Raw genomic sequence first — 13495 nt, 5'->3', positions numbered from 1 at the left:
TTCTGGTTGGGTATAATATGACTTATTCATATTATAGAAAATGTATCAGTCGTAGCAGTTGTTGTCGGCCGACAATAGTTTCATTGTACTATTCTAATGCCTTGTTTTACCTACAACCCTTTACCTCATCCCAACACTACAATCGTCTGGTTAGGGTCAACTACGTACTACTAGTCGTTGTTCTCATGGCTTGATTTGGCTCTGATTTGATTACGACACGTGGGCGGGAAGCTGCGTCGTGTATTTGCTCGGTGCGGTTGCATTATGAATAATTAAATGGACAAATTAGCGACCAACCATGGGAATACCAATGTTCGGCCTCCTCTTACACACGTGTAAAATATTCACACAACCCTTTAGTGTTGTTATCTTTTCGCGGGGAGGGGGAGGGAGGGTGGTCCGAGACTCTGAGAGAGCTCTGACCCAATTCTGAAAATTCTCGTTTGTGTTGAAATTGTGCGTTTTCACTGAGGGTTACTTTAAATCGATACGATCGCTTATCTCGAGTTTGCATTTTACTATTTAAGGTGGGCATCCACGCAAGGATGTGGGTTTTTAATGATTTGTCTGTCGTAGTTGCTTCTCAGAGGTCAATGGATACGTCTAACCTCACAGAACAATGCATTCAGTCGGGTGATTCTAGTTGTGTTCGTCTATCAAGGGTTTGAAATATTATTTAAAAATATATCAGAATGAGTTACTAGCCTCTTATTACTTCACTTTCGATTTTTTCGTGTGAGGAAGTTTGGATTCTTATCCGATCGTTTTCAAACTTTGCCATTTTGCTCGGTTTGGTCATCAATATAAGTGAAAATGACGTCCCCTATTACGATGGTGAAAAATAATCGTAATAGCCACGTTTGAAAATACTCCATAATCTTTATCTAAGTCTATTTGCTGGATTTATCCACGTTGTCGTATTTGTCCACACTGTTCCAATAGTTTTTTCCCTTTTCGCCAGCCCCTCGCTATGTCAGATTTTAATTGTTTAAACGCCTATAACTTTTTCTTTTTTCATTCTATATTTTATGAAATTTGCTTTATAGGTTCTCATTATCTCTCATATATATTGATGATTGGGGTATATAACCTCGTGGCGTATATATAACTTCTAAATGTTGTCTTATAGCCAATTGTGTCATATTTGACATTTGGCGGTAGACGTCTCTTCGAATAAGGGTGAGTTTCAAGTTGTAAATAAATACTGTGTGGTCTGTACCGATCGATTAATGGGACTAAAACTATTTCAGATACATCTTATCTCACCGGTGTTTATTGTTTCGCATAGTTTCTTCAGAGTGAAACTGATATATCTAACTGAAGTCTGAAGTCTAACCTAGAAAATGCTTGGGTCATTCATAGTATTGATTAACTTTTCTAAACTTTAACCAAACTTCAAAGATTTGTTTTAAACTTTGTATTAATTATTAGTTTCACTGACTGTATGTACGTGGAGCAAAATTTGTGAGCATATTTTGAACTACTTACATACTTCCGATCGCTTTAATATTTTACCGACATTCGAAAGTTGTCTCTAATTAAAATAAAAAAATATCTCCGACACAATGTATGAACGCACAATTTAATCAGAATTGGCTGTCAGATCGACGTGATGACTGCTGGCTATCAGGTTACATAATTATACAAATTACTTGTATTCATAAATTCCTATTTATATGAATACAATTTTTTTTATTACTACATATGTATATGTATGTATTGTACCTCTACATTCTCTATGGGCGTGTTCACATATAACTTAAAAGAATGCACTTATAGAGAATGCACTAATGATATTTCCACGCATTAGAAATTTTCAATATACATACATACATGAATGTATTTTTGAAGTCTAAATATATTAGCACAGTACAGATCAGCAACAGCACGTAGCTGTCACGTAGGGAAAGTATACTTTGGTGCATTCTATATGAAGGCATATTATTTTATTATTTTTTATTTATACCAGGAAGGCCTAACAGGTAACCCCAATACGCCTCCCTGCCCAGAAACATTGTACATTTGATACAAGTACTATTATACAATGTAAATATTAATGTCTAAATATTAATTAATGTGCGCATGCACCAATGGAAAATGTAAATGCGTCCATATAGAATGTACTAAAGCAGTGCTTCCCAAATTAAGGGTCGCGACCCCCTGGGAGGCCGTAGGATTTCTCGCGGTGGCCGCGAAAATATTCAATAGAAAGTACATATATTTATTTATGAATATATTTCCACATTATATATTTAGGGAATGTATATATTTAAGGAAATATTTCCCAAACTTGAATGAGGATGAAAGGAGCAATTGGATAATAATACCATTTGCCAAGTCCTTAAAATATGTATGATAATATTACGTGGACAGCCCAAGAAGAGTTGATCGATATCAGATCAGATAATTTGATTGAAGTGGAATTTAATGAAAAAAGTTTTCAAAATTTTGGTAAAGGCGACAGCAAGAATATCCTGCTATTGGAAAATAAGCCCTGGTAACTCTTATTACTTTCGCGAATACGTACCTATGCGAAACAGCATTTTCGTCATTACTTATATTAAAAAATAAGCAAAGGTCATGCCTTTCCACGGAGACTTTGGAAGATTCTGAAATTGAACCCGATATCGATTTGCTATGTAAAAACATGCGACCTCATCTATCGCATTAAATTGTTTCATGTGTGTATAGTTTTTATTTAAAAAAAATGTTTTTAATCAAGTTTCTATAATTTTGTGCTGAATATAAATATGTGTATTATAATTGTAATAATTACTGCCAAATAAACATTTTAACTAGAAAAAAAAAATTTAACTAGAAAAAAAGGCTGGGAATTAATTCTTTCAGATTTAGGGGGTCGTGACATGAAAGTAATTGGGAAGCACTGTACTAAAGAATACTTTTCATACCTGCTTGTTACGTGCAGTAAATGATCTACGCTGTGCTAATATGAATAGACCTTTATAAGATTTTTATTATTATTTTTACAAATTTATTATTATTATTTATGCAAGTCACTTGCCATTTGTTTGTTATAATGGTTTCTCAGAGATCAGCCAATTGTCAAACAATATTTGGGTGATCCTAGTTGTTTGCCAGTCTCCACATGATTAATTAATTAATATATGTACATAAATTACACGTAACTATAATATTTTTATCAATACTTACATATCAGCCAGCAGCATGGCTCGGTGATTGCCTTTATGCTTATCACCGAGAGGTCACGAGGTTTGATCTTGTGACCTCTATGTTTAGTTAGTTTTTTTGTCAATATGATCCTAAAATAGAATTTGATGAAATATTTCTGTTTAACAACAGATTGTCAGAAGCAAACATGAAAGATTTGTCTATCAGAGGATCTCTCTTGGACGATTTCTTGGTGACAAATCTTTAAGTGAATAACCACCTTTACTAGTTGTATCGTTCCGAGATATAATTAAAATAAATTCCTTCGAAGGACCAAAATCCGTTCGTTGTTGCTCTCCAATATAAGGTGAGTCGTGCGAAAGTTTTGACATTTTTGGTTATTCGTCGTCTAGTATATTGTATTACAATATACGTATGAACATATGAACATACAAATTTTGCGGCTTTCCAACAATCCGAAAAGCAGGCTTAAAAACTCGGCCTTTATTATAATATTTATTACGTCGTAAAGTGATTAAGCGATTATATGCGTAAACAACTGTAAGTTTTCGGATACTGAGCTGTGTAAATTATGCCGACGATTTTGGCTACACGAGCGTATTGATTTATTTATTACTGTATTCTAATTTTATACAGGTAAGTTGTGCGTTATATTTGGTATAATGAAGAATCTTTTTTGGCGTGTGTGCAAACATTTATAATGTTTTTATTTATGTACTTGGGAACCGATATGTGTATACGTGCCCACAGGCCTGCTTACGTCATACAATAAAATGAATTAATCAAAATAAATAAAATAAATTTAGCTATATAAAAAAAAATACACACACACACATTTTTTCTAGATCATGAAAACGTGATCAGTAATCGATTTTAAGTAATTAAAAAATTTCGAAAAAAATCCGACATCCGGAAGTAGAACTTTTGTCTTGTGTAAGTTTCCCTACATTTCAGTTCAATTTGGATCGAAAATGCTTTCATAACCGGTATGTGTGAATGTGTCTGTACGGTTCAATATCCAATTTTGTTTTGCGACCTTCTTATATTCCTCAAATTTATAGATATAGTCATGTGTTGGTCACATCCGAATTTTTCAGAATAATTTTAACAACGCATCATAGAGACATCTATTGATAAACTTTTTAATTTTGGTCCAACGTTTTAACCAGCAGGATAAAACCAGTAGCGTACAAAATATCGAAATAAAAATTAAATTTAAAAATTTAAATCAAATATCAAAATTAAAAATATTATTATTATATTAAAATTAAATTCAAAGATCAAAATAAAATTATAATCAATATATTAAATTTAAAATAAAACATTGAAAGTTAAAACAGAACATGCCCAATTTAAATAAATTTTTGAGATTGACCTAAAATTAGATCATCAACAATCACATACAGGTAATCCTCGACTTTTGTTTGTCGAAGATGTTTTGACTTACGTAGATACGCACTAAGATCGAAAAACAAATCAAAGAATTATTATTTTTACTTCCCCGCAATGCGCAGTTACTGAGAATATATCATGTGTTAGTATGGGTGACCGAGCGATGGTCCCAACCCGACACGTTATCGGTATATCAAACGAAATTTTTTTAGTCTTCAATTGTTTCTCTCGTCGAAATAAATCAATTAATTAAATCATTTCAGAGGTAAATTTTATCGGATAATGTCTTCAATTGTTTCTCTCGTCGAAATAAATCAAATAATTAAATCCATCTCAGAGGTAAAATTTATCGGATAATGTGTGATTATTAATTTTATTTCGACGAAAAAAAAAACCCTTTGACAAATCACCGACATTTTTTTTTTAAATATTTCATCGACGGCGAAACACAGTAGTTATCGTGACGACTTATAAGAAACAATAACAAGGCTTTTTTCGCTCGTAATTATAATATTTCTCTGGTCGTAATGCGTATCGTCGTAATTCAAAACATTGTTGTAATTCAAAACATCAACGATGATCTAATTTTAGCTCAATCTCGCTCGTTAGCTTAATTTTGATATTTAATTTAAATTTTTTTATTTAATTTTTATTTCGATATTTTGTACGCTACTGGTTTTAAAAGTTGGCCCAAAATCGTCGTTGGTTTGGTGCGTACGGACCATTAGATGATACGATATTTATCTGTGGCAGTAAGTTTGAAAATCTGGATAGGTTTTAGAAATTTAAATATAAAATTTTAATTAATGTCAATAATCACAAATGATGTAAGTCGAGAATATTCTCGGAGAACGAGAATATTCTCCAAAAGATTATTATTAAAAGATAGTTCATTAGCTTTTTAGATGATTATAGGATATTTTCAGGACCTAATTAATAGGAGTAATAGGACTTTATAGAATGTCTGAGAGCATTTTGAATGACATTTTTTCATTCTGACGACACTGAATGGATCATTTCGTCATTTTAACTCATCGGGTTAGACCCCGTGAGCTGATCTCTATTTTATGTAAGTCAGTTTTTTTGTCAATATGATCCCAAAATAGAATCTGACGAAATATTTCCGTTTGACAACAGATAGTCAGAAGCAAATGTCAAATGTCAAATCTCTCTATGACAATATTGCTTGGTGACAAATCTTCAAGTGAATAACCACGTTTACTAGTTGTATCTTCCAAGATCTATACAAATCTGTTCGTTGTTGCAATATATAAGGTGAGTCGTTCGAAAGTTTTGACATTTTTGTGTACTCGTTGTCTAGTATATACATATACATATATAAAAATACACATTATGCTAAATAAAAAAAAGTAATATATACATATATATCCAGCAGTTTGGCTTAATAATATAAGTATATATTTAGCACCACTGAAATCGATGGTTCGACTCGTCAAACTGCTGGTTAGATTTGGGGGTTTTGTGACTCCAAATCGATCGTTTCTCTATCAGAGTTTGCCAATTTTATCTGATCATTGTTGAAACGGTTCCTGAAAATTGGTAATAGATCATTTCCTGTTGTCACAAAAATCTGTGTGTATAATTTGTAGAAACTATGCACATAAATCTGAAATCTATAGATTTCTCTATAATTTCGTGTTTATTATGTGTATAAAAATTGTAATAATAATTTTGCACAAAATCTAAAAATAATCCATAGATGTCTAATCTATGATTATTATTTCTGTATTGTATTGTATTGTATTCGATGTTTATTAAACGTACTGTATACGTTGTCTGACCGCTCTCGTACACTCGTCGCATTGGAGCGATCTGTAATGACGAGTGTACATTGATTGTAATAAAATATTAAATAAAATATAAAATATAAAAATAAAATAAAATATGTGCCTATGTGTGTTTATATCTAGAGCAGCGGTTTCCAAACTGGGAGGCGCGCCTCCCTGGGGAGGCGCGGACTATTGCCAGGGGAGGCGCCAAAACTTTTTAATAAAAAAATAATTTTCATACCATAATATCTACAAATAAATAAAACTTCATATCGTAGCTTAACAGTAAAATTCAATGCATGAATGTTTATTTTTGTTTTTCTTTCATTTTTATATACACATTTAATTGGCAACCTTTCTCGAAGAAAACCAACATGAAGAGACATGAACTTGCCTATTTGGTTGAAATTTTTGGAAAATTGAGCGGTTTAAATAAAGCAATGCAGGGATCACAAATACATCCACTTGTTCAAAAAGATAAAGTAAAAGCTTTCATTAAAAAGTTGAAAATATGGAAATCAAATTTACAAAAGAATGAGTTGGATATGTTTTCACTTTCCAAAGATTTCTAGGCCACAGTCAATATTGAAGCAAGTAAAAATCTTTTTACTGACCACTTGGATGGTTTAGTGCTGCATTTTTCCAATTATTTCAAAGACCTTGATTTCTCAAAATTTTTGTGGATACAGAATCCATTTAACTACAATGAAGAAGACGAATTCGAGCTGACAACCATCGAAAAAGAAAAATTGATAGAATTATCATGCGATAGCTCACTAAAACAAAAGTTTCAAAATTAAACCATAATTAAAATTTGGATGAATCTAAGTGGATAGTATGAATCTTTGTATTGCAAAGCAATGCAAGTGCTTCTACCGTTTGTAACGTCTTATTTATTCGAAACGGGCTTTTCGGCGCTAGCTGCAATGAAAACCAAATATCGAGCCAGGTTAATAGTCGAAAAGGAGTTACGAGTGGCACTCTCCATATTGCCCCCCAAGATTTGATAAACTTTGTGCCAATAAACAACAACATCCTTCGCACTAAATTTTGATGTGTTAGACGTAGTGTTATTTGTAATTTAATATAAAAATAAATATAGATGTTCGTATAAATTTATGTTATAGCAAAACCTTTTTATTATTCTGTCTATTGTAGTGTTCAGTATTTTTTTTTAAATAAAGGTTTATTATTTAAAACGTGTCTATATTATTATAACTATTAAAAAATAAAAGGTAGGGAGGCGCGGAAAAAAAAAATTTTTTTAGGGAGGCGTAGTAGTATAAAGTTTGGAAACCGCTGATCTAGAGAGATCTACTTTTATATATTAATTTTTTAACACTGACCTATGATCTAATAATCAAAACCACTTAGTGAGATAAACAAATATATAAAATTCATTTGACAAATACAATATGGCGCAGTAAGCGTTCATCGCATATTACATACATACCTATATTTACATATATTGCAAATACAAGATGATGTATTTTAAAAGTTTATATGTGTTAACGTTGATGGCTGTTGTAACCTTCGTCCACTCCGAAACTGGTAATATATTAAACTAGTGTTATTATCCGGCTTCGCTCGGTATTTGTAATACAAACCGCTTAAACATGGCCAATCTAATAGTAAACATTTTATTAAATCTATTTGAATAGTTTCATTTTATTTAAAGTTATTTCAATATTATTATTTTATTTAGAATTATTAGACAATTAATTTGTTAGAAGACATCACGGATTTAGGAACCAACAATAGTCTCTTTCGAAATTATATACATATAAGATGACAAGTAATCTGATGTGAAATTATAAACATACACATAAGTATGTGTGTAATTGTATTTAATATTTTAATTCACAAGCGTATCTGTTTGCGCCAACTCTCGGTAACATACCTATAATAAAAATTGCATAAATCACACTATATAAAAAATACATAATGGTAATTTGATTGAGTGAGGTTTTGAATCATTTTTTTCATATTAAACAATTAAATTATATTTTATTATTTAATTTTATTTGAATTATATTTAAAAGATAATTAAAAAAAAAAACTACGACTGTGATGCGAATCGAACCGGTCTCCGTGACTTGACAGAATGTTAAATGACAGAAAACGCAAATATCGGAAGGCAAAGATCGAAAATCGAAAGATCTTAAGACGAAAGATAAAAAAAATGGTGCATGGTAAACGGTATATACTCACATAATTTGCGTGAGCAGGATACAACAGGAACAAGAGGAACAGGCTTTTCCTCCCGTATTAATGTGCGCGCGCAGAATACGGGAGGAAAAGCATGTTCCTCTTGTTCCTGTTGTATCCTGCTCGCGCAAATTAAGTGAGTATGTACCGTTTACCATGCACCATTTTTTTTTTATCTTTCAACTTAAAATCTTTCGATTTTCGATCTTTGCCTTCCGATATTTGCGTTTTCTGTCATTAACAATTTGTCAAGTCACGTAGACCCGAATCGAACACATAATTGACATATTTCTTTTAATTTTTTTGTTACCGAATAACAATATGCTATATATAACCCATGCGATTATATAATATTTCATCCGGCTTATCAAATTTTGATTATAATAATTTTTCTAAGTTATAGACACGACTAAAAATTTACAGAATATCATAATACAATGGCGATGTCAAATGACTTTATTTTAATTCCCGTATTAAATCCGTTTCTGAAACCATCCGTTGAAATATCAACGGGTATTTAATACAGTAGTATTTTATATAATAACAATACGTCACATTTGAGACACCATTTAACATGTAACTCGCTATGCCGTTGTAAAATTTAATTTTATATTGACTTTTCTTTAAAATTTGAGCATTAATTCAATTAAAGTGTCAAATCTAGAAATGAATCTCAAAACCAATGAATTTAGAAACGTGAAATTCGGGAAAACATCGATCCCATCATCAATACCTTGAATTTGCCTCAATTATCTGGTCACCTTTTTATTTATCCCATATTAATTGTATTGAGAAAGTTCAACTTAAATTTATTAAATCCTTACGCTACCTTTTTCCTACCTATACCCATTCTACTGTTTCCGACATTTTAAAAATCCTTTCTTTTAACAATCTTTCTGTCAGGCGACGACATTCTGATGCTATATTCTTCTTTAAGCTCATAAATGGTTTCTTTGATTGTTCTGATTTACTGAATAAGGTTAATTTCAGAATCCCAGTTCGATACTCTAGACGCGTTGCACTCTTTTCACTTGATCCTTTCAATACTAATTCCCAAAAATATTTTTATCTGCAGCGCGTTTATCGTATGTTTAACGGAGAGCTGAATGAGGTTGATCTGTTTGGTATTTCCCTACATCAATTCAGGTCTAACATCAAGAGAATCTTGACCGATTGATTCATTTTTTCTTCTATTCTATTTTTCCAATATTTCCATTATTTTTATACTTTAGTTTAGTTATGTAATGTGCTATTTAATCATATTATAGCTTTCATTCTTTTCCTTTTCATTTGTTTATTTTGTATTTACCTTTTTCATTTGTTTTTTATATTTGTAAATTTCAATTTCTTCTTATATTCTATCTTATAACCTTTTCCAAATATTTTAATACTATATTTTAATTATGCAATGTACTACATATTTTGTCATGCCTTTATTCTTTACTTTTTAATTTGTTTTCCTTATATTTATCTTTTTCATTTTTGTAAAAATCTATTATTGGACTCGGATGTTACATATATTATTTATTTACTTTTTGTTTTTTTTTATACATATCTCTGTACATCCTGTCTGTTGATTTTTCAATTAATTAAATAAAATAAAATAAAATAAAATAGCATTGCTGGTGAATAAGTCTTTGGTTAACCTTGGTAATACAATTACGTTAATCCTTCAGTTATTGTTCAATGCACATTTGATTATTGTCTATTTCTGTTATTCATACCATGTGTTTAATTTTTAGTTGAGCTAGAAAAAGAGCAACAGTTAACAGACTACCCAGTTACAATAGTAGCAGTAGGCCCTCCCTATGACGGATCTGTGAGATATCGATACATTTTATTAAATCGCTATCTTTGTTGTGCATGATACACAATCTAATGTTGCAATAAATACGTTATTTCAGAACAATTGTACAGTTCAATTCTATCATCCATCACGTGATGCGTGGACTACGTTAGCAGAAATTGAGTTAAATGTTTATAATGATTATTCGACGATAATTTCAAACGGAAAATTGTATATTTTCGGAGGAAAAAAAAATGAAGAAGAGCAGAGCGATGAGGTCTTTATTTATTTTATTTATTTAATTTACATACATAATTTTATATAAATATACATATACAAGCAAAGCCTAACCCAAATCCACCTTCCTGGCCAATTACAAACAATGCAGCATTTTTATTACATTAGTAGTTGAATTACGAGACAATGACAAACTCAAAACTAACGAGACATTTATGAATTTCTAACTTGTACACATATTTTATTGTACGAGTTTTTAAATAGTGGTGATATAGTTTTTAAATAGTGGTGATATAGTTTTTAAATAGTGGTGACGAAGATTTTGGCCAATTTACTGGTGGGACCGTTTCAACAATTAATAATAAATCAATTCATTTTTGATAATCTTACATTTTGAAACTTAAATTTCGAACTCGAAATTTTCGACACATTTATTTGGCAAATTTGCAACATTTCATCCGAATGAGTGAAATTTGAGAAGCTGAGAACTCGAAAATTATGAAAAATGGATCAAGAAAATTGGAACCGTTTCAATGAAAATCAGATAAATTGGCAAACTCTGATAGGAAATGATCGACTTGGAGTCACAAATGTCCAACTTTGATCAGCAGGATTACAGATAATATACTCGGAATAAATTCTTTTCAATCGAGGTCAACTCACAGGATCAAACCCGGCGACCTCTCAGTGCTAGGCAATAGCCCAACCAGCAAGCCATGCTGCTTATATATTTGGAGGATCTATCTGATGACCGTGACATCGAAAGACAAAGAAGAGCCATTTGTGTAAGGGCAAATATGCTGGCTAGACGATTTTTCCACTCCAGTGTAGAGGTTAAGAGACAATTATTTATGTCCTTTTGTACTAGCCTCTATACTGGTGAATTATGGACCAGATACAAGCGGGAGACGATGAGGAAGATAAAGGTACAATACAACAACTGTTACCGTGCTCTTTTCGGGTTACCTAGGAGCTGTAGCGCATCGCAAATGTTTGTAGAAGGGCATGTGCCTCATTTTGAAGCCATTCTCAGGATGAGAGCGGCCTCTCTACGTCTTCGTATATTTTTATCGCCTAATTGTCTTCTTGCTGCTGCATCTTCTCATTTGCATTCTTCATTGTATGTTCGATGGATGGAACTGCTACACCGACCGCCTTGAATAGACATAAAATTATTATTATTTATTATTATTATTATTTATTATCAGTAATATTTATATATTTACTTATGTATTTATTTATTTATTTTTTGTTTACTATTTTTCAATACTTTTTATTTTATTATCTATATATTATTTATATGGGCGTTGGGGATTGCACTATTCTCCTCATCGTCTGGAATAAAAGCTATTATTATTATTATTATATAAATGTTTAATTGATTTGAAATATGAATTTTAACTGCCAAGATTTTGTTTTTAATTGCATTCACTTGTATCAACTACAGGTTATATCTTTTGATTTGGCTACGAAGGAAATAAAAAAACTTACACCGATGGGACAAAAGAAAAAAAACGTGGGTGTAGCTAAACTAGGCGAATACATATACGTTACTGGAGGTAATGTTGAAACATATCATAAAATTGGTACAGTTGAGAGGTTTGTCTATTGTTTCTGTATTTTTGTCGATACGTATTATGTATAAACTATGAAAAATACACATTATTTTGATTAGGTACGATCCAAAAACAGACAGCTGGAGTGGTATGGCTCCAATGCTGTCTGAGCGTTGTGATCACGCTAGTAATGTATATGAAGGAAAACTGTATGTGGCTGGCGGAACTGACGAATCATCAGATGCTATGAAATCAATGGAAATTTACGATCCAACTTTGAATAAGTGGACTTTAGGTACGCCGATGAACCAAGCACGATCGGATTTTTCTGTGGGTATCCATATGTACATATACTTAATGTACATTTCATATTTACATGTGAATAGTATTGATTAGAAAAAAATAATGTTCTAGTAATTTTGATTTTTGCTACATTTTAGATTGTCTTTGTTGATGGAGGTCTCTTCGCCTTAGGTGGTCCAGAAAAGTTAAATGCTGACGATGTATTTGGAGAACGATTTGACTTAAATACTAAACAATGGAAGCATTTCCGAAATCCTTTTGAAGACACCATGTGGTTAAGCGGAGTTGTTTTAGATGATATGATATTTATCTCTGGCTGTAAGTTTGAAAATCTTAACAGGATTTCTTAATATATGAAATACCGATTTATATATTTTTTAAATTTAATTGATTTATTTCACTTTTGAACTTAAGATATAAAATTTTAATTAATGTCAATAATCCCAAATGAAAAAATGTTAAAACAAAGTTTTATCACCTTTTCAGCTAAAAATAATTTTAAATATAATACTAAAACCAATGAAATGGTGAAGATAAATCCCAACAATCGTTTCGCTCCCAATTTTTTGCTATGGTCGACTAGCTAATTTGAATGGACATGAAGATTACTATATGATTTGAATTAAAAACAATATACATATTTTTAAACCAAAGACCTTGTTGTTTTACTTAAACCAAATTATGAAAGCACACTCGTAGATAGTACATACATATTTTTTTGGGGTTGATTCAATAACAAAAACTTGGATGTGACATTATCTATAGGTATTTTTTTATTTTATTTTATTGTTACAATCAATATACACTCGTCATTACAGATCGCTCCAATGCGACGAGTGTACGATAACGGTCTGAAATACAATAATACATATACAATCAGAATACATAGCATATAACAATTAATCAGTACAGAAGTAATAATCATAGAGACATCTATGGATTATTTTTAGCGTTAAATTTAGTTAAATAATCACGAAATTATAGAGATGTCTATAGATATATCTATAGATTTCAGATTACTGTGCATAATTTTTACAAATTATACACACAGATTTTGTGACAACAGGAAATGA

At 31.2% G+C, this 13495-nt stretch overlaps 1 protein-coding gene across 1 annotated transcript; it reads left to right on the top strand.

Annotated features, from left to right (window-relative positions):
• Positions 1-7687: 7687 nt before the first annotated feature.
• Positions 7688-13071, top strand: LOC143914343 (uncharacterized). Its single transcript, XM_077434531.1, has 7 exons — positions 7688-7883; positions 10283-10359; positions 10445-10603; positions 12011-12162; positions 12239-12449; positions 12560-12740; positions 12909-13071. The coding sequence occupies exons 1-7, from the start codon at positions 7814-7816 to the stop codon at positions 13007-13009; spliced, it is 951 nt and encodes a 316-aa protein (XP_077290657.1). The 5' UTR covers positions 7688-7813; the 3' UTR covers positions 13010-13071.
• The last annotated feature ends 424 nt before the right edge of the window (positions 13072-13495 follow it).

Source organism: Arctopsyche grandis, chromosome 7 (genome assembly GCF_051622035.1).
Source record: "Arctopsyche grandis isolate Sample6627 chromosome 7, ASM5162203v2, whole genome shotgun sequence".
Taxonomy (NCBI): domain Eukaryota; kingdom Metazoa; phylum Arthropoda; class Insecta; order Trichoptera; family Hydropsychidae; genus Arctopsyche; species Arctopsyche grandis.
This window is presented reverse-complemented; position numbering and strand designations above follow the sequence as displayed.